Source organism: Salmo salar, chromosome 25 (assembly GCF_965601325.2).
Source record: "Salmo salar chromosome 25, fSalSal1, whole genome shotgun sequence".
NCBI classification, from domain to species: Eukaryota; Metazoa; Chordata; class Actinopteri; order Salmoniformes; family Salmonidae; genus Salmo; species Salmo salar.
Genome location: NC_138315.1, coordinates 10,367,541 through 10,389,933, shown reverse-complemented (window position 1 = coordinate 10,389,933; position 22,393 = coordinate 10,367,541). Strand labels below are relative to the sequence as shown.

The window sequence follows — 22,393 nt, the reverse complement described above, 5'->3', positions numbered from 1 at the left end:
CGTTCATTTTTCCCTCGATCCTGACTAGTCTCCCAGTCCCTGTAGCTGAAAAACATCCCCACAGCATGATGCTGCCACCACCATGCTTCACCGTAGGAATGGTGCCAGGTTTCCTCCAGACATGACGCTTGGCATTCAAGCCAGAGTTCAATCTTGGTTTCACCAGACCAGAGAATCTTTAGGTGCCTTTTGGCAAACTCCAAGTGGGTTGTCATGTGCCTTTTACTGAGGAGTGGCTTTTATCTGGCCACTACCATAAAGGACTGATTGGTGGAGTGCTGCAGAGATGGATGTTTTTCTGGAAAGTTCTCCCATGTCCACAGAGGAACTGTGCCGGGCAGCCATCTCTAGGAAGAGTATTGTTGTTTCCAAACTTCCATTTTAAGAGTGATTGAGGCCACTGTGTTCTTGAGGACCTTCAAAGCTGCAGAAATATTTTGGTACCCTTCCCCAGATCTGTCTCGGAGCTCTACGGACAATTCCTTCAACCTCATGGCCTGGTTTTTGCTCTAACATGCACTGTCAACTGTGGGACCTTATATAGATAGGTGTGTGCCTTTCCAAATCCAATCAATTGAATTTACAACAGGTGGACTCCAATCAAGTTGTAGAAACATCTCAAGGATGATCAATTGAAACAGGATGCACCTGAGCTCAATTGCGGGTCTCTCATAGCAAAGGGTCTGAATACTTAACCTCTTCAGCATCTGATCCCGTTAGCGGGATCAAAATCCAGCGAAAAATCATATCGCCAATTAGCATTAAAAAAAAATCATAATTTAAAAAATAAATAAATAATATATATATTTTTTTTTTTATAGATACACCTCTCCTGAATCGACCCACGTCGTCCGATTTCAAAAAGGTTTTACAGGAAAAGCAAATCATTAGATTATATTAGATGAGTCCATCGTAAAAAGCAGCTTCATAGCCATTTTCCGACCAACCACTTGCATCACATATAATCAAAAAACAGCTAAATGCAGCACTAACCTTTTACAAACTTCATCAGATGGCACCCCTAGGACATCATGTTATACAATGCATGCATTCTTTTGTTCAATAAAGGTCATATTTATATATAAAAACAGCATTTTACATCTCTGTCTGACGTTGACTACATAATTTCCCCTCAAAAGCGTCCCGGTAAACAATGCTACATTTCAATAAATTACTATACTATAACGATTTTTTAAATGTATATTGTCAATCTAACATTTATAGATGAATATCTCTTGAGAACACCCGTCATACCAGATTTTAAATTAACTTTACTGGGTAATCACACTTTGCGATAAAAGGAGATGCGATACTCAGAAAATGAGCTAATATACAGAGCTCGGTGCCATCTTGGAAGCAATAGAATGTACCATCTCATCTTGTATAATATTGTCAATAATCGCCTACCTTTAGTTGTCTTCATCAGAAAGCATCCCAGGTCCACAACAGATGTATTTTCGGTCAAAAAGTCCATACTTCACGTTCCATTAACCTGATGTTGGTAGCGTGTCCTATGGCTCTCTCGAAGCGCAGCTCTGAAGTTCAGAATAAATGCAATGCTCGCGCATGTAGGTTCGTTCAAACATGTCAAACGTATAAAATAAATCTTCAGGGCCTCTAACACCAAGAGAGCCAATAAGATTCGAGGGGGATGATGTCATGGCCTTTAAAACCGTATCCAAAGGTGGGGGCAGACATGGCCGCCGGCGTCATAATGGTGATGGCCCATCCCCTGTGACCAATTTCAAACTCGTGTCATTCACTGAGTTTTGACTCTATAAGGCTCAAACCACTGTGAAAGGACTGGCGACATCTAGTGGAAGCAATAGGAAGTGCTCAGTGAACCATTGCTCACGGTGTGATTAATAGGCAAAGTGATGAAGTCGAGTCCACAATTCAGAATTACACTTCCTGTTTCAATCGGTCTCGGGGTTTTGACTGCCATATGAGTTCTGTTATACTCACAGACACCATTCAAACAGTTTTAGAAACTTTAGAGTGTTTTCTATCCATATATAATAAGTATATGCATGCCCTATCTTCTGAGTTTGATTAGTAGGCCGTTGAAAATGGGAACGATTTTTTTTCAAAATGCGCTGTGGCGCCCCCTATCCTACGGTATCCTCAAGAGGTTTAAGGTATTTCTGTTTTTATTTTTAATGCATTTGCACAAATTTCAAAACTGTTTTTGCTTTGTCATTATGGGGTATTGTGTGTAGATTGATGAGGAATTTTGTTTTATTTAATCCATTTTAGAATAAGGCTGTAACGTAACAAAATGTGTAAAAAGGAAAGGGGTCTGAATACTGTCCAAATGCACTGTAGGTCATTCAGGTTGCATTTGGTTGTGCTGTTCCCACGAGCATATACTGCACTGTATCTGTTCAAGAGAAGGCAGCAGCAGTGTTGGTCATTCTGAGACTTTCTTATTGTTTATTCACTATTTGGTCCTTCCACAGGAGCCAACAGTGGAACTCCAAGGCGATGAGAATCATGGTGAGCAATCCTACACGCCAAACAATCACTTAATTTGACATTGTAGGTGCTTATAATTCTAGTACAAATTGCTAGACCTTGGCCAGGGTATATTAAGGAGCAGTCTGCAGTTATTTATATCCATTTTCAGACTTTTATATTAATGATATACCGATTTGATTCCTGAAAAATATAACTTATATCTCATGAGCTTAGTTCAACTGTCTTACCCCATCAAACCCCACAAAATACACTTGTTTTACTCCAATGTTTGTAAACACTGTAATTGTAAACAAGCAGCATATAGCCTCAACATGGTTAAACTGCAAGTTTGATCTCATGAATGGTCAGTCCTTGCATCTTTACCTCTGTCAATGAATTTGAGTGGTCACATTTCTCAAGCCCCAGTCCTCAGCTATTTACCAAAACAGTGGAGGGTTACCCACTTACTTGAACCACTTTAAGGATGGTGAACCTTTTTTCATCCCCAGGTGGGCTGGTGAAAAAAATCCTTGAAACCAAGAAAGACTTTGAAACATCACCATCATCTCCAAAGTCGAAAGACCAGGTAAAATGTCAATGGTGTCCTACCGATGTAGTGATCTTGATCTCCACTAGAGGGCAATGCAATGACAGCATAACGACTGTGTTCCAAGTATTTGGCTCTCTCGTTCCTCTCCCGTGACTTAATTCTAGACATTTTACTACCTCTCACGGAGCGTACACACTGTTTATTTCTTGAAATTCAGTATCTTACGGATGTGGGGTTGCAAAACCCATAGCATACAGTCTATTAGCTGAAGAAAGAATCTTGCAAATGGAGTGACAAAGTGTAATTGCAAAAAACATTTAACATTTTGATCTCCTCAGTGGAGCTAGAAAAACAGCATCAAGCGGGTTGATTACATCAGCGAGAATGAAGATTAAATCAGCAAAAAATCTCCACCCTTTGTTGTAATTTAATATGGTTGTTTCTCATTTTATGTTTTGCAAGTGTTTTTGGCTGAGAAAGCGTTGCAAAAATGCATCCAAATTAGGCTTATCTAGCTCAATGTCTCAACAACCAGTTTGAGAGAAAGTATGTTTTATTTTCTTCTGTCTAGTTCACATGCCTAATGAATAAATTTGATCATTATAATGTCAAATGGATTTCAATCGGCTGCACTGATTTTTACACCAGCTGCAGCATTTTAAAGAGACAAAAGCAATAACGTGGATTTGACTTAATCTACTAAACTTAACTACATTTCCTTTCTGGTGTGATTTAAGTCTTCCTCAGAAAAAAAATCTTCCTTTTTTGGGGCCATGCTATATCCCACTTTTCTACCTTGGCCTCCTGCCCTACCTCTCCCTTTGATTCAACCATAAACTGTTTTCTCCACATTTCATAGTTGATAGATTTTTCATTACTCTGAACATGACTTCCAGTCTGACGTAACACCATTATTGCTGCCCCTCTTCTGTTTCCCCGAGCGTGTTTATTGGCCAGAGAGGGCTCCCACAGTCAATATTTGGATAGGGAATCGGTGTGAAGGCCTCTTGTCATGCTCCAGCGGTTTGGGTTGTACGACGCTGCCTGTTTTGGGTGGTCTTTTCTGCCCAAGCATGCTGCTCCCTCCGCTCCCTGCCCAGCTGACCACCCGACTCTGATGCTAAAAGGCTCTGTCTAGCCCCCCCCCCCCCTTTTCCTGACCCCATCCCTCTTCCCCAACAATGTTGTCTGTCCCAGGCCAGCTGCTGATGAGCGGGGAGAATGAGTGCTCCTATCTACAAAGCGTGCGCCAGGCTCCGTCCGTTGTTCTGCTCCGACGCGCATTTATCTCATAGCAACTCAGATGGACTCCCCCATTCCCAGTTTGCCTTCGGATGGACGGCTCCCCCACCCGCCCCAATAGGTCAGATTTCACTGCGCGCCCCTTGTAGTTTTACTTTCAAAATAATCAGACTGGATTTCCCTTTGGTTTCCAAATAAGTTTCCGGTTCAACTTGAGCACAGCCCACAGGGTTATCGTAATTGACTTAATGAGCTTTGGGATTCCAGGCCCCTTATTATAGGGCATCTAATGGGGGGGGCTGTGTTGCTGGGGCATTCTGCAGTCTGAATGGAAGGTAGGTGTACTTGTACAAGCCACGCTATGTGCTACCCCCCTCTATGTTACTGGCCTTGCCTCGTCCGCTGTAGGACGGACTATAATGGCTTCCTTCCTGACATGAAAGGGTTGACGGTCAGTGTAATAGAGACGTTGCTCTCTTGTAATCACGGCGGAACATGGAGGGTTAAAACATGTAAATATTGAACTTCCCCCATCCCCCGGTGTGAGGTCTGGAATTACGGCAGGACGTGATTCATTCTTAAATGCTTTATCAAACATTTTGCCGTATCCCGCCACACAAAGTGCACCATAGAAGACTTTGCTCTATGTTTATAGGTACGACCTTCCCCATGACCTTGCAGAACACTTGTATATTATTCTAAGATACTTCTGAGGCCTTTATATTTAGACAGATTTGGGCCCTTGTAGCAGCTGCGTTTTCACACAATTTTTTTCGGACTGTCTCCCTTTTCTTACCCCATCAAATTAGCCTTGATGAAAGTTTACAATGTATAAATAAACCCCGTGGCACACATGGATGGTTGAGTTAGAGTCACGGAGGAGGAGTGCCAGAATACTCTCGGCAGAATCAGCAGGAAAATAAATAGTCCAATACCCACCAGGCCCGTGTCTTTGTAAACATTCACCTTTTTTTGTGGAAACGTAATGAAATGACCCTGCAGCATTCCATTAGCCATATTGCCCTTGCAAGAGCAGCACTTTGAGATTCCAGTGGAATGAGAAAAGGTTTCTGAAAAATACCTTTCTGAGACTGGACTCCAATGCAGACCGTGGCGTTGTAGGTCCTGTTCTTCTTAAGTCGCTTCGATCACACCAATTGAGTCAAACCCCATAACCTTACAAGCTAGATGTCTTAGCAGCTTCAACCTTTTTAATGTAGCCTACTTGGTCAAACAATTGAATCAAGCCCTTTTCCCTGTCCTCGGTCTTTTTCAGGGGTAGGGGAGGTTCCCCCTTGTACCCCTGGGTTCAGGGCACGGGGCTCAGCTGTGACCCCCTCAGGGGGGCTACACACTGACCCTAACATCCTGTAACCCCTCTCGCCCTTAGCCTCACTCTTCACCTCACTGACTCCTAGCTATTTTTTATGATCTGGCTGGACATTTGGATGATGTCTTTCTCCCCCCCCCCCCCCAAAAAAATAGCAAACCTCTGAACAACACTGGACTAATCATCATCATGCTGTATTACCTAGCTCCTTGGCCTACCTCTGAAACCCTCTCTGGGGACACAATTCAGGGCTCTTGTGTAGCCTGCATTGTCTCCATCTTAGAGCCAGTAGCCAGGAGGTGGATGGGTCTAAAGTGACGTCATCAACTCCTCGTCTCCTTTCCTTTGCCTGCTCTGTTCTGAACACGACTATGTTTTGAAATCTATCGCAGAAGCCCGAGAGAGCCAGGAGACTTGTTCATCTGTAAAAAAATGTAATGAAAATAAAATAATTATTAGCGTGGGGATGAAGGAAATAAGACAAGACGAGACGAGGAAATCCAGTTGACACTATTGGGACCGTAGTAATGCTCAGAGAATATGAGTAAACATACTGTACGTTCACCTGATCGACACTGGAAATTGAATTTATCATATACCCTAAGTATGTGATGCTATTCACCACAGAAACGTTGTTACACCATTGCTGTGTGCAGTTTATATGTTTGTCGCCAGACGTTTCAGCTGACCATAATTGAGGTTGATGAAGTGGCTTATTACATCCGTCTGGAAGCCAATACTCTGCCCTGAAATGGTCCGGTGGTGGGTAAATTAATTATTTAATTAAAGACGCCCAAGAGGTCAGTAGGTCTCTAACAGGTTTCACGCTGGCAACCCATTCTTCTTTTCAAAAGCCTTACTTTGAAGACAGTTATTCTCCCACCACTTCTCACCAGCTCCTTATTACCGCTCCATAAATCATGTGCTTTGCATGTGTTCCCTCTTTAAGCAAGTTAGGCATCAGAGGGTTCAGATGAATTCCACATTGCAGCGCAGCAGCCTGCCCTGCAGCCAGGCCAGCAGGTCTGTGAGAACTTTAGATCCAGCTCTTAGTCCCCGGCATGAGACTAGATGCCCATCAGAGTTTCCACAAGACATAGTAAAACATTCTGGCACGAGAGTGAACGTTTTGGGTTGATATACTCAGCAACACATTGTTTACAATGCCAAACCAGAGGGACATTTCTTCTGCAAAGAAAAGCAAGATTGCAATTATTGACATATCCCTGACACCCTCTGATCTGTATGGATTGATTAGGGGCTCCTAGGAAAGACCGATAGAAAGGGAATTGATGTTCAACACTCAGCGGTCTCTGGGTGCCACCTGCTCCCAGGAAGGATCATTAGCTCGTGTCTCCACCAGTGGCGGTCGGTGCCGTTTTCCGATTTCCTGTTTTTTTTGTGTGAGCATGGCCTTATTTCTATTACAGCATATCGGATTACTCTTTCATATTCCATTCACCCAGTTCAATGTAACATCGATAGGTTTAGGCCACTACGTGATACTCAAATTTGCCCTATACCCATCATGAGGTTGCTACAACCTAGCCTACAAATGAACGTTTATAACGTAGGTGCACAGGGCGAGAGACAAATTGGAGTAATCAAGGTGACTGACAGTGACCCATTCAATACCGCTTTGCACACTCTCGTCTGCTTCTAGATGATCTAGGGTGTAATCATTAGTGCTAACAGTTGCAAAACGGTAGGTCCATCCCCATTTCGTGCTGTTTGCTTCCGTTGAAAAAATGTTTTTCAACCGAATTGGTGGAATGAACCCCTTATCACCCGCACACACAGGTCACTTTCATAACAGCCATACACAAACATCACATCTACGTGCTTTCCTTCTCTTACGATGTCCCTTCGCTTGTGGACTTCAGTGCACAACACAACAGCTGTTGTGATCAGGTGAAAATACCTCTCCAAGCCAAAACTTCATACCATAACCGCTACACACAGCCTGCATCGTTGTCACCATATTAGCTAACATAGTTCTAGTAGCTAATGCATTAGTAAACCCACAATCCAATGCATGTGTACAATCCCACAGTAGTGTACAGAAAGCAGTTTAGCAGTTACACTGGAAGGACCCAGTGGCAATACATTTCTAAAATCGAAAGTTTACCTTGAATTGGAAGTGTTGGATAGCCTTAGCCAGCTAGCTAACATTAATATCATTCCTCTCTGTTTGAGTCAGGTTGTTGAATAGGCTAAATTAGCTAGCGTAAGTGAAACTGGAAAAACTAAAAAACGAAATATCTCTGTCCAACTATTGTCTCTCTGTCTTTGAGTCAACTATTCACCACATGTTATGCACTGCAGTGTTAACTAGCTGTAGTTTATGCATTTAGTACTAGATTCATGGAAGTTGTTACTGTGTAGGTCTATGGAAGGGGGTGAGAACCTAGCAGGCTCATGGTTTTGTATTGAAGTCAATGTATCAGAGGTGGCCCGGAAAATATCTGTCCTCCGGCTACACAATGGTACTACCCTACAGAGTGCTGTTGAGGCTACTGTAGACCTTCATTGCAAAACAGTGTGTTTTAATCAGTTATTTGTGATCCCGAGTGGCGCAGTGGTCTAAGGCACTGCATCTCAGTGCTAGAGGCATCACTACAGACACCCTGGTTCGATTCCAGGCTATATCACAACTGGCTGTGATTGGGAGTCCCATAGGGCGGCGCACAATTGGCCCAGCGTCATTTGGCCAGTATAGGCCATCATTGTAAATAAGAATCTGTTCTTAACTCTCTTGCCTAGTTAAATAAAGGTTAATTGGTGACGTGAATATATTTTGCACAGTTTTATCTAAAAAGGACAACTTAAAAAAATAAAATGTTTCACTATTTGGTTTTTTATGAAATTCACTGAGTAGGATGGTCCTCCCCATTGTCCTCCGAGGAGCCTCCACTGGTCTCCACGGCCAACGGAGCTTCCGTTACTGACTTCATGAGCTAATGGAAAAACCTGCCCCCACACCCTCCTCACCTTTCCTCCAGCCACCGGACTCAAAACAAATCATGTTCTTGGGTCAGGGTGAAAAAGAGGAAAGTAGGAGTGCGCTGGACTTGTAGAGCCTGACTATGAAGGGCTGATATATGCTCGCTGGACAGAGTGCACCGTGCAGACCAGGGACGGGATTTCTTTGTTTTACTGGTTTTCTGAGGGGTTGAGGCTGTGCAAGAGGACAGAAAACAGAGCCGCGCCTGTCGGAGCTTCGTCGGCGTTTGTGTAGCCGCAGTGTTCACGGGGTCGAGGGGAACGCCACCCACATTGCAGACGACGATTAGACATTTCTATCCTCGCACACTTTGCAAACCACAGAGGGAAGGGGGAGGGGGGGGATGAGGCAGCTTGTCAGACATTTTTGCTGGCTTCCTGAAGGAAGACAGTTGACATTTTTTTACATTTTAGTTCTATGTAGTTTAGCGTGTTTCTAAGCTGTAATTATTGACTTGGCTTGTTTTTATAAGCGAAATGATAAGAAGCTAGCTCGTAATGAAAGTTGGGTTAGTGGCGCTTAACGTGAAGTTTTGCCCACCTATCTGGCCTCTATACCTCTATGACGGTTGGTTTGTTTTGAAGGGGAGGTTGTTGGTTAGTTTACACTGTCATGTAGTAGGAATGTGATTTTTATTTTTATTTTTTTCGGACCCGTGAAAGCCAGAATGACACATTGGCCCAGGAGTTGAACTTGAAAGGGACATAAATGTAGTAGTTGTTACCGAATACTGTAGTAAAATAACTTCACTGCCATAGCCTGTTACTAAAATAAACAAGGGGTTTTAAGTCCACAGGAGTGTGGATGGGTGCCATCTAGTGTGTGTGTGTGTGTGCGCGGCTGCAGTGCCACACACACCAGTCTGCAGACCCAGCTGAGTAAACGTCCCTGGCCCTCACTGTGCCAAGGGGAGGCCCTCCACCCCCTCCCATCCTGGGGCTGAGGGGTGACTGGGGCATAGCAGGGCAGGACTCCCTAGCCACATACCATACAGAGGCCTTCAACAGCCAGTCCCCCCACATTAGCCAGCATAATTCAGCCACGCGTTTGATATTTATATACACAGCCTAGGTTTGTATAATTCCTGCCTAACATTTTTAGCCTTGAAATCCTAAACCACTAAATGCAGCCCTGCAACTGGCTCTGTACATTTGATACTTTTTATGTGATTCGGTTGAAGTAGCCTCTGGTAGAGTTGAGAGGAGTGTGTGCATGCACATTTGCAGGTGTGTGGCAGAGGTAGAGAATTTTAGCATTATTACAGACATCCAATAGCTATGAAGAGTTGCTTTGCAGCACATCACAACATATGTGTGACCTTGTATTGAAACTTATTAAAAGTCTATTTTAAGATTAACATGTAATGCGCTGAATTTATAAAATACATCGGCCAATTCAGAAGGGAAGAGAAACTTTGGAGGTAGCTCTCGAGACTAGAATTTCTTTCTGGGATCACTTTCGCAGTAACTGGGCTGGCACTATATCAGTGCCCTGTAGATGGCGCACTCTGTTCATAATACGTCTGGCACCTGAGACAGCACAGACAGGGAAACAGGCAGTTTCCATTTTGCCTACTCACAAATTGGTTTAGAGCATCATAATTTGGGATATCAATGAAAACTCCATTGGGAGTACAATAAATTGTAGCCTTAAATTTAGTTAACAGAATCATGTTCAACATTCATTCATTGGTTCTATTTATAGTTTTATTGGTTAGGGGTAAGTCAAGTCCTGTACCTTTACCAAAAGTGGATATACGCCAATCTTTGTCTGAGACTCTATTTCCCAGACCCTTTAGACAGTCATACAATGCTTTAACCTTTTCTTTATCAAATGATCCATGGAGGGACCACTCTGAACATTTCTCAGAATACTTTTTGCACCACTTACGTACTCCTACGTGTAGGTGTGCAAGTTGTTTATTATTTTTCTCCATTGTTACTTTATCAAATCTCTAGTAACCCAGTATACTTCACCAATTCCTCCTTTAGACTAGTGTTCTATTCTTTCAGGGGTTTAGATATTTACAGTAGTTCTATTTAACAGCATATTCGGGAATAGTATGTTCTCCTTTCATATCTCTCACATACACAAATTCCCTATATAATGTTACAGATCAACGTGAATGCCTACAGACATCCACACCACTCATGTGCAACTCCAACGACTTAAAATGCCTACAGTAACACTTCGTGCTATTATCAGTGGTTCTCAAACCACGTAGACTATCGTTACATCTTCCCTGTAGCTCAGTTGGTAGAGCATGGTGTTTGCAACGCCAGGGTTGTGGGTTCGATTCCCACGGGGGGCCAGCACAGAAAAAAAAAAATTATGAAATGAAATGTATGCATTCACTACTGTAAGTCGCTCTGGATAAGAGCGTCTGCTAAATGACTAAAAATGTAAAAAAAAAAAATGTAAAAATGTATCTTCAACGGTTCTTTTGCTGCAACATCCTATACATATAAAATAACACCACGTGCTATTAGTAATGGCTGCAGACACACGGAGACACTTCTTCGGTATTTACCATATGTATCTTCAACGGTTCCAGTGGTTTTCAGACCACGTAGACACTTCTCTTTATAAATGCCAACAATTGTCAGTGGGGCCTCCTGCCCTCACTCTAGCCTTCTCTTAAGACTATCTTGCCGCCACTTCCTATACATATAAACTCAGCAAAAAAAGAAAAGTGCCTTTTTTCAGGACCCTGTCTTTCAAAGAGTATTCGTAAAAATCCAAATAACTTCACAGATCTTCATTGTAAAGGGTTTAAACACTGTTTCCCATGCTTGTTCAATGAACCATAAACAATTATTGAACATGCTCCTGTGGAACGGTCGTTAAGACACTAACAGCTTACAGACGGTAGGCAATTGAGGTCACAGTTATGAAAACTTAGGACACTAAAGAGGCCTTTCTACTGACTCTGAAAAACACCTAAAGAAAGATGCCCAGGCCTTAGGCATGCTGCAAGAAGGCATGAGGACTGCAGATGTGGCCAGGGCAAAAAATGGCAATGTCCGTACTGTGAGACGCCTAAGACAACGCTACCGGGAGACAGGACGGACAGCTGATCATCCTCGCAATGGCAGACCACGTGTAACAACACCTGCACAGGATCGGAACATTCGGAAATCACACCTGCGGGACAGGTACAGGATGGCAACAACAATTTCCCGAGTTACACCAGAAACGCACACTCCCTCCAATGCTCAGACTGTCCGCAATAGGCTGAGAGAGGCTGGACTGAGGGCTTTGTTATCCTGATGTAAGGCAGGTCCTCACCAGACATCACCGGCAACAACGTCGCCTATGAGCACATACCCACCATCACTGGACCAGACAGGACTGGCAAAAAGTGCTCTTCGCTGACGAGTCGCGGTTTTGTCTCACCAGGGGTGATGGTCTGATTTGCGTTTATCGCCAAAGGAATGAGCGTTACACCGAGGCCTGTACTCTGGAGCGGGATCGATTTGGAGGTGGAGGGTCCGTCATGGTCTGGGGCGGTGTGTCACAGCATCATCGGACTGAGCTTGTTGTCATTGTGGCTCAGTTGGTAGAGCATGGTGTTTGCAACGCCAGGGTTGTGGGTTCGATTCCCACGGGGGACCAGTACGGGAACAAAAAATGTATGAAATTAAATGAAATGTATGCATTCACTACTGTAAGTCGCTCTGGATAAGAGCGTCTGCTAAATGACTAAAATGTAAATGTAAATGCAATCTCAACGCTGTGCGTTACAGGGAGGACATCCTCCCTCATGTGGTACCCTTCTTGCAGGCTCATCCTGACATGACCCTCCAGCATGACAATGCCACCAGCCATACTGCTTGTTCTGTGCGTGATTTCCTGTCAGTGTTCTGCCATGGCCAGCGAAGAGCCCGGATTTCAATCCCATTGAGCATGACTGGGACCTGTTGGATCGGAGGGTGAGGGCCATTCCCCACAGAAATGCCCGGGAACTTGCAGGTGCCTTGGTGGAAGAGGGGGGGTAGCATCTCACAGCAAGAACTGGCAAATCTGGTGCAGTCCATGAGGAGGAGATGCACTGCAGTACTTAGTATCTGGTGTGGCCACCAGCTGCATTGACTGTTACTTTTTTTTGCCCCCTGCCTTTGTTCAGGGACACATTATTCCATTTCTGTTAGTCACATGTCTGTGGAACTTGTTCAGTTTATGTCTCAGTTGTTGAATCTTATGTTCATAGAAATATTTACACATGTTAAGTTTGCTGAAAATAAACGTAGTTGACAGGGAGAGGACGTTTTTTTGTTGTTGCTGAGTTTATAATAACTGTAGATAACGTTATAGATCGAAATACTCAGCTCACAGAACTGGCTGGGTTATCCATTGACACGCACTCAGTAATCTTCTATATTACCTCTTTCACACCAGAGCCAGTGTCCTGACAGCTCTTATTCACTCAGTACTTAATCGTAATAATATATCTTATTATCCAAATTTCAATCCGTTTAACACGTACTTTCCACACTCTCACATCCACATTCACTTAGTACTATTCCCAAACACACTCGGTAATCTCCCTAATTACCCCATGTGCATCTCTGCACTATATATATATATATATATATATATATATATATATATATATATATATATATATATATATATATATATACTGCTCAAAAAAATAAAGGGAACACTAAAATAACACATCCTAGATCTGAATGAATGAAATAATCTTATTAAATACTTTTTTCTTTACATAGTTGAATGTGCTGACAACAAAATCACACAAAAATAATCAATGGAAATACTATTTATCAACCCATGGAGGTCTGGATTTGGAGTCACACTCAAAATTAAAGTGGAAAAACACACTACAGGCTGATCCAACTTTGATGTAATGTCCTTAAAACAAGTCAAAATGAGGCTCAGTAGTGTGTGTGGCCTCCACGTGCCTGTATGACCTCCCTACAACGCCTGGGCATGCTCCTGATGAGGTGGCGGATGGTCTCCTGAGAGATCTACTCCCAGACCTGGACTAAAGCATCCGCCAACTCCTGGACAGTCTGTGGTGCAACGTGGCGTTGGTGGATGGAGCGAGACATGATGTCCCAGATGTGCTCAATTGGATTCAGGTCTGGGGAACGGGCGGGCCAGTCCATAGCATCAATGCCTTCCTCTTGCAGGAACTGCTGACACACTCCAGCCACATGAGGTCTAGCATTGTCTTGCATTAGGGGGAACCCAGGGCCAACCGCACCAGCATATGGTCTCACAAGGGGTCTGAGGATCTCATCTCGGTACCTAATGGCAGTCAGGCTACCTCTGGCGAGCACATGGAGGGCTGTGCGGCCCCCCAAAGAAATGCCACCCCACACCATGATTGACCCACCGCCAAACCGGTCATGCTGGAGGATGTTGCAGGCAGCAGAACGTTCTCCACGGCGTCTCCAGACTCTGTCACGTCTGTCACATGTGCTCAGTGTGAACATGCTTTCATCTGTGAAGAGCACAGGGCGCCAGTGGCGAATTTGCCAATCTTGGTGTTCTCTGGCAAATGCCAAACGTCCTGCACGGTGTTGGGCTGTAAGCACAACCCCCACCTGTGGACGTTGGGCCCTCATACCACCCTCATGGAGTCTGTTTCTGACCGTTTGAGCAGACACATGCACATTTGTGGCCTGCTGGAGGTCATTTTGCAGGGCTCTGGCAGTGCTCCTCCTGCTCCTCCTTGCACAAAGGCGGAGGTAGCGGTCCTGCTGCTGGGTTGTTGCCCTCCTACGGCCTCCTCCACGTCTCCTGATGTATTGTCCTGTCTCCTGGTAGCGCCTCCATGCTCTGGACACTACGCTGACAGACACAGCAAACCTTCTTGCCACAGCTCGCATTGATGTGCCATCCTGGATGAGCTGCACTACCTGAGCCACTTGTGTGGGTTGTAGACTCCGTCTCATGCTACCACTAGAGTGAAAGCACCGCCAGCATTCAAAAGTGACCAAAACATCAGCCAGGAAGCATAGGAACTGAGAAGTGGTCTGTGGTCCCCACCTGCAGAACCACTCCTTTATTGGGGGTGTCTTGCTAATTGCCTATAATTTCCACCTGTTGTCTATTCCATTTGCACAACAGCATGTGAAATTTATTGTCAATCAGTGTTGCTTCCTAAGTGGACAATTTGATTTCACAGAAGTGTGATTGACTTGGAGTTACATTGTGTTGTTTAAGTGTTCCCTTTATTTTTTTGAGCAGTATATGTATATATATATAAACAACAACATGTGCTATCAGCAGTGGCTGCAGCCCATGTAGACACGTCAGCGGGGCTTTTCATGGTACCGTTACTTGCCCTTCTCTATAAGATTAGCTCTAACCTTCTGTCATATGTAGCACCGCCATGGTTCCTCTATAGTCTCTACAGTATCTATAGTCCCTGAGCATCCATAGTCCCTATAGCATCACAGTCCCTATAGCATCAATAGTTTATATAGTCATAAATGCTATGTTCTCTATAGACACTATAGTCTATGCATGTAGAATATAAGAACATGCATATAGAATAACACACACACACACTTTCACACATTCTCTCAGTACGTATTATCCAAATTTCAACCACTTAACTAATATTTCTTAATATCCAAATTTCAAGCTTTTATTATCCAAATGTAAATCTGCTTAATAGGCAAATTTCTATCCTGTTATTATCCCAATTTTCTATTAGCTTAATAGTTTCCACTCACACAGCTTTCACATTCACTACACTCACACAGCTTTCATATTCACTTTGTGCTGTTACTTGACTTAGGACTAGTGGTGCCCTCCAAGTAACAGCACAAAGTGAATGTGAATTGTGTGAGTGTAGTGAATGTGGATGTGAAAGTTCTGTGAGAGTGGAAACTGTTACGCTGATTGAAATTGGGATAACAGGATAGAAATTTGCTTATTAAGTAGATTGAAATTTGGAAAAAGCTTAATTATTTATTTTGTTCCGTTTTTTTTACAAATTCATTTAAATTGACTTACTGAAATCAGAAGACATGTCCCTCAATTGCTCGCGGGGAATGTGTCTCCTCCTGGGCAGCTCACAGTAAGGGTCTGGTCTGGGCGGGTCTCGTCGTCTTTTGGTCAGACGGAAATGTCCCTCACGCTTCATAAAATGCGCCACCGGTTATCCTCACAGACCCCCCTGGAAAGCTCTGCAGGCAGAATCAATCATCCTGTTCATTGACGCTAAATTGTTGTGAAAATTCTACACTGGGACACTCAAAGTCAATCTTAAATGAATCATTCTTTATTATCAGCGCGCTGGAGAGGTTCCAACCAACTCAATGTGCCAAGTATACATGTCCATCAGGAGCTCTACCGAGGCAGTTCTGTTAGTTATCTTATATACTGCAGACAAGTTATATTTGCATGATTTAGCTTATTTAGCTTATTCATCATTCATAACTAATTCATCATTAACGTTCGCTTCATTCATGTGACCGACCAATACTGGTTCATGCATGTGACAGACCAATACCTCACGAGGCTTCTTCTCTAAGCTGAGACCTTGAAACTGAGAGATCTTTCGTTCTTAAAGCAAGGGTCTGGGTGTACTGCCAAATTGAACGAATCCTCACAATCAGTATCTGCAATCGGTCACTTGCACGAACACGAAAATACAATATCCTAGCCAAAATCCATTTTTTTCTATATTGTAACAATCTTTCTTGGCTTCTCTCCTACTCCATCTATCTATCCACCCCTTCTCTCTATCCATCCTATCTATCCATCCCTCCTTCTCTCCAGACCCAGAGCCTGGTGTCGGAGGCGTCCAGGAAGAAGGAGCGGGACCTGGTGTCTAGAGAGATTGAGCGGCTGCGCTCGTCCATCCAGACGGTGTGCCGCAGCGCCCTGCCCCTAGGCAAGATCATGGATTACATCCAGGAGGACATGGATGCCATGCAGAACGAGCTGCACACCTGGAGGAGGGAGAACAAGGAACATACGCAGGCACTGCTGCATGAACAGAGGTTTGGAGGGCTACACACACACACACACACACACACACACACACACACACCACACACGCACACACGCACACACGCACACACACACGCACACACACATCATACACAAACACACACTAAAGCAGGGTACTCCAACCCTGTTCCTGGAGAGCTACCGTCCTGTAGGTTTTCGCTCCAACCCTAATCTAGTGCACCTGATTCTAATAATTAGTTGGTTGATAAGCTGAATCGGGTTAGTTACAACTGGGGTTGGAGTGAAAACCTACAGGAGGGTAGCTCTTCAGGAACAGGGTTGGAGAGCCCTGCACTAAAGCCTGGAGGTAGGAAAACAAGGCGCACACACAGGCCCTGATGCAGCAACAGATCTGGAAGACCACCAACACACACACACACATGACTTAGCGTACATTTATATTTTCGCGTGTGTGCATCTTTTCCAGAGTGACGGACAGCGCGGTGGAGCCTCTGAAGGCCGAGCTAGCCGAGCTTGAGCAGCTGATCAAGGAGCAGCAGGACAAGATCTGCGCCGTCAAGTCCAACATCCTGAAGAATGAGGACAAGATCCAGAAGATGGTAACCAGCATCAACTTCTCCTCGCGAATATGAGGGGGAGCCAAGGTCCAAATAAGGGATTATCGCCCTTAAAAAAGCACAGAGCGTTCAGGGTGAGCCTAGTTCTAACTTGGTCTGGTGAGGTTCGAAATAGAGGCCTCAACTGCACTTTTACACTCACCCACACTGACTGACTGGTTAGGGGAGAGAGGGTTCGAATTCAACCCCCTAGGGAGGAAGAGAGAGACGCATGTTCTTTTGCTAGTGCTCCATCCACCTTAAGGTGATTGACACCTTTACTACACTGAACCAAAAAATAAACGCAACATGTATAGTGTTGATCCCATGTTTAATTAAATTAAAATATCCACACGCAGTAAAAGCTTATTTCTCTCAAATGTTAAGCTCAAATCTGTTTAGATCCCTGTTAGTGAGCATTTCTTCTTTTCTCCTCCATTTCTCCATCCACCTTACAGGTGTGGCATATCAAGAAGCTGATTAAACAGCATGCTCATTACACAGGTGCACCTTATGCTGTGGACAATAAAAAGCCACTTTAAAATGTGCAGGTTTGTCATACAACACAATGCCACAAATGTCTCAACTTTTGAGGGAGCATGCAATTGGCATGCTGACTGCAGGAATGCCCACCAGAGCTGTTGCCAGATAATTTAATGTACATTTCTCTACCATAATCTGCCTCCAACATTTGACAGTTCTTCCAACCAGCCTCACAACTGCAGAACACTTGTAACCACGCCAGCCCAGGACCTGCACATCTGGCTTCTTCACCTGCGGGATTGTCTGAGGAGGGGTGGGAGGGGTGCTGAGAAGTATTACTGTCTGTATTAAAGCCTTTTTGTGGGGAAGAACCATTCTGATTGGCTGGTCCTGGCTCCCTGGTGGGCCTAAGCCCCCTCAGTCCCACCCATGGCTGCAACCCTGCCCAGTCATGTGAAATCCATAGATTAGGGGCTAATTAATTTTTTTCAATTGACTGATTTCCTTATATGAACTGTAACTTAGTCAAATCTTTGAAATTGTTACATGTTGCGTTTTATATTTTTGGTCCGTATAGTTTTTTGACATTACATACTGTATCCATTGTGGGAATAAGGCTTGACATTGCTTGAAGCTGTAAAATAACTCCAAAGGGCACATGGACCAAGCCAACACCCTCCACTTCTACTTGATATACATTTGATACAGACATCTGTAATTTTTAAACATGTCTGTCAATTAACAACTCTGTTTACCTGAAGCTTCTTCAAAGCCTGTACAAAGCAATAGATCTGAGGTTTGCTCAGGAGCTAGGGACGCTATGAGCAGAAGACATGGCAGTCCTTTGACTCTTCCTTCTGTCAACCACTATGCTTGTCCCAGATCTGTTTCAAGGTCAGCAAGGTCAGCAAGACATCAAAAACAGACCTGGGATCAGGCTAGTCGAGCACCACTGTGCTTTGAGAAATTGGGTTAGTATAGAACTGTTCACCCATTGAAACAGTAGCTTTGGAGTTAAAAGTAACATGACATTTTCATAGATAAAAATATATATACACTACCAGTCATACTCATTCAAGGTTTTTTTTTTTTTTTTTACCATTTTCTACATTGTAGAATAATAGTGAAGACATCAAAACTATGAAATAACACATATGGAATCATGTAGTAACCAAACAAATTGAAATATATTTTATATTTGAGATTCTTCAAATAGCCACCCTTTGCCTTGATGAGATTTGCACACTCTTGGCATTCTCTCAACCAGCTTCACCTGGAATGTTTTTCCAACAGTCTTGAAGGAGTTCACTCATATGCTGAGCACTTGTTGGCTGCTTTTCCTTCACTCTTGAGGTCCGACTCATCCAAAACCATCTCAATTTGGTTGCGGTCAGGGGATTGTGAAGGCCAGGTCACCTGATGCAGCACTCCATCACTCTCCTTCTTGGTCAAATAGCCCTTACATAGCCTGGAGGTGTGTTGGATTATTGTCCTGTTGAAAAACAAATGATAGCCCCACTAAGCTCAAACCAGATGGGATGGCGTATCGCTGCAGAATGCTGTGGTAGCCATGCTGGTTAAGTGTGCCTTGAATTCTAAATAAATCACAGACAGTGTCGCCAGCAAAGCACCCTGTTAAGGTTTGTTTCCTTGTTCCTTGTCAATCATTGGCTCATTGGTTAAATTAGCCTTATGACAATATCTTTAATTAAATCATTCAAAAACCTTTATTAATGCAATTGCAGACATAAGTTGACAACAGGAACATAACGCATGTTTCCGAGTAAGTCAGAAAAGGTCCCAAGTTATTTTATTAAACCTGAAGTCCAGCCCTAGTGATGTCACTGCCTACGTCATCATCTTCTACTTATGAGACCAAAACCATGCCTACTCAACACTAAAACTCTTGTTTCTATAGCTATCTAAAAGCTTAACAGTAAATGTCCAAGTTGATTTATAGTGGAATGTCTGACTAATCTCTTATTTCTTACACTCCCCTGCAGAGTTCTGTCTTCACAGTCACACATTTCTCAGACAGTTTCTTCATAATAGGCAGAGAGACTAGAAAAGTACTGTGGAACAATATTAAACCTCATAATGTTGTTAATCTGTAGTCTTGGACCCTATAAATGTGAGGGGTTTTATAACCCCTCCCCTTCTATTAATACAACATAAGCATAATCAATTATTATAATACATCAAACATTTGGTACAGCCCCTATCATGACCACTAGGTGAACCCCTTTCAACCCCCACACCATAACACCACCTCCATGCTTTACGGTGAGAAATACACGAGGTCATCCGTTCACCCACACCGCGTCTCACAAAGGACAAATTTCCACCGGTCTAATGTCCTTTGCTTGTGTTTCTTGGCCAAGCAAGTCTCTTCTTATTATTGTTGTCCTTTAGTAGTGGTTTCTTTGCAGCAATTCAATCATGAAGGCCTGATTCACACCACTTGAACTCTGTGAAACATTTTATTTGGGCAGCAATTTCTGAGGCTGGTAACTCAAATGAACTTATCCTCTGCAGCAGAGGTAACTCTGGGTCTTCCATTTCTGCGGCGATCCTCATAAGAGCCAGTTTCATCATAGCGCTTGGTTTTTGCGACTGCATTTGAAGAAACGTTCAAAGTTCTTGAAATTTTCTGTATTGACTGACCATGTCTTCAAGTAATGATGGACTGTCGTTTCTCTTTGCTTATTTCAGCTGTTCTTGCCATGATTCGGACTTAGCCCTATTTGGTAAAGTACCATCTTCTGTATATCCCCTACCTTGTCACAACACAACTGATTGGCTCAAACGCATTAAGAAGGAAAGAAATTCCACAAATTAACTTTTAAGAAGGCACACCTGTTAATTGAAATGCATTCCAGGTGACTACCACATGAAGCTGTTTTAGAGAATGCCAGCAGTGTGCAAAGGGTGGCTATTTGAAGAATCTTGAAATATAAAATATATTTAGATTTGTTTTAAAATGTTGGGTTACTACATGATTCCGTATGTGTTATTTCATAGTTTTGATGTCTTTACTATAATGTAGAAAATGGTAAAATAATGAAACCCTTGAATGAGTAGGTGTTCTACAACTTTTGACCTGTAGTGTGTATATATATTTATATATTTGACTAAATCTAGCAAAACTAAATAAGTTGTCACTCATGTTTTTATGATGACAATTTGCCCAAATTGCATGTGGAAACTTTGTGATTTCAGAGTTCATAACATGATTGCTCTTTCATCTGAATTGGTTTTCGGAAAAGCGTATCCCCACCTAGTGAATATGACATGTTTTATGGAGTTTAATTTACATATATTTTTTTTAAGTAAGATTAATAAGCAATGATATATAAGATGATTTATAAGATGAAGCCATACTATGCTGGTGAAATTGCACTAGAATATACACCATATGGTTAATGAATGAAAATGTGAAGATGAAAAAAAAAAAAGTGGATCGCAGTCTAAGTCCCTAACAACCCAACATTTTACACGAACGTGTTTATTTGTCCATGCTGAAAATAACACAACGTTTTCGTGCTGAACTTGTTTCACTCACGAAGCCAAAACGGTCACTTCAATTGGATACAGACTGCACATTTATTACATTTAAATAGTTATTTACCTTCTTACGCAAGTGTAAACAAGTAATACTGTATACAGATTTTAATCCATAATTTCATATCAGTGTTATTAGCTAGCACATCAAATGTACATGTTAACATTGTACTACAAAATAATTAACACTTTAAAATAATGTGCTCTTAAACCTGTGTAGTAACACTGTAATTTCTTTAGTAAGAGCATTTGCTAGGGTATTAGGATACATATAGCGCTTGAGCAATTTAATCTTAAGTCTTACCAAAAGAGATAGATAGACGGCCAAATCCGGACGATGCTGGGCCAATTGTGCACCGCCCTATGGGACTCCCAATCACTGCCGGATGTGAAGCAGCCTGGATTCGAATCAGATACTGCAATGATGCCTCTTGCACTAAGATGCAGTGTCTTAGACCGAGTGGCGTACTGTACAAGGAAACTTTTTACTGAATTTCCTGCAAAGCAAGGCCCATTTAGGGAACGCTTAGTATTTTTAAGAAAGTTTATAGTGTAAATGGTCCTATTTGTTTCATACTCACAGTTATGATGTATATTTTGAGTCCGTATCAGTTCACAAATGAGTGTCATTTTTGTTGTGGAGTGAAATGGTTATATTTAAATAAAATAAATGAATGTCCTTTTGATTATTTTCATTAAAGTACAACCTTATTACATAATAAGTGATTGAGTGGTTTGCGGTATACTGTAGACTTTGCTAACATTAGGATGAAAAAGAAAGACTGTTAATCAGCCGATATTGGCCTTTTATAGTCTTGGCCCTTCTCTATCGGGTGCCCAAATTGATGATGTATGTCAAGTGTGAAGACTAATGGGTTCGGTTCAGGCTGTCATCCTGATGATCCCTTCCCAGGCCCAGCTGGCTAGCTGGCAACAACAGCAGCATGGTGCTAGTTAAAACTGGTAAAATAAAGTGATGTTTATTTTGATGGGAGAGGAATAAATAACTTGTAGTACTGGTCACCATCTGGATTTGGTCACTATCTCCAAACTGTTCCATCGCACTTGATTTTATTTTGAGTGGGATAGCAGCCTACACAAGTATTAACGTGTAATATTGATAATAACCATCTGGATGTCACCCTGATACAGTCTACACTGCTCAATGGGGAGAGTTTAAGCTGCATGCCTGCAACACAACACTGCGCAGTGTC

At 42.8% G+C, this 22,393-nt stretch overlaps 1 protein-coding gene across 6 annotated transcripts in view; it reads left to right on the top strand.

Moving 5' to 3' along the window:
* LOC106586123 (TRAF3-interacting protein 1) overlaps window positions 1–21,858 on the top strand; it is a 41,889-nt gene extending 20,031 nt beyond the window's left edge. For 5 of the 6 annotated variants that reach the window (XM_082968868.1, XM_045707589.2, XM_014173005.3 and 2 more), the window contains 4 exons: window positions 2,460–2,496; window positions 2,967–3,043; window positions 16,345–16,568; window positions 17,006–21,858. In XM_082968868.1, the coding sequence (XP_082824994.1) occupies window positions 2,460–2,496; window positions 2,967–3,043; window positions 16,345–16,568; window positions 17,006–17,171 (504 nt within the window). In that variant the 3' untranslated portion in view covers window positions 17,172–21,858. The remainder of the gene's footprint in view (window positions 1–2,459; window positions 2,497–2,966; window positions 3,044–16,344; window positions 16,569–17,005) is intronic. The other variant, XR_014382610.1, reaches the window with a different exon arrangement.
* The last annotated feature ends 535 nt before the right edge of the window (window positions 21,859–22,393 follow it).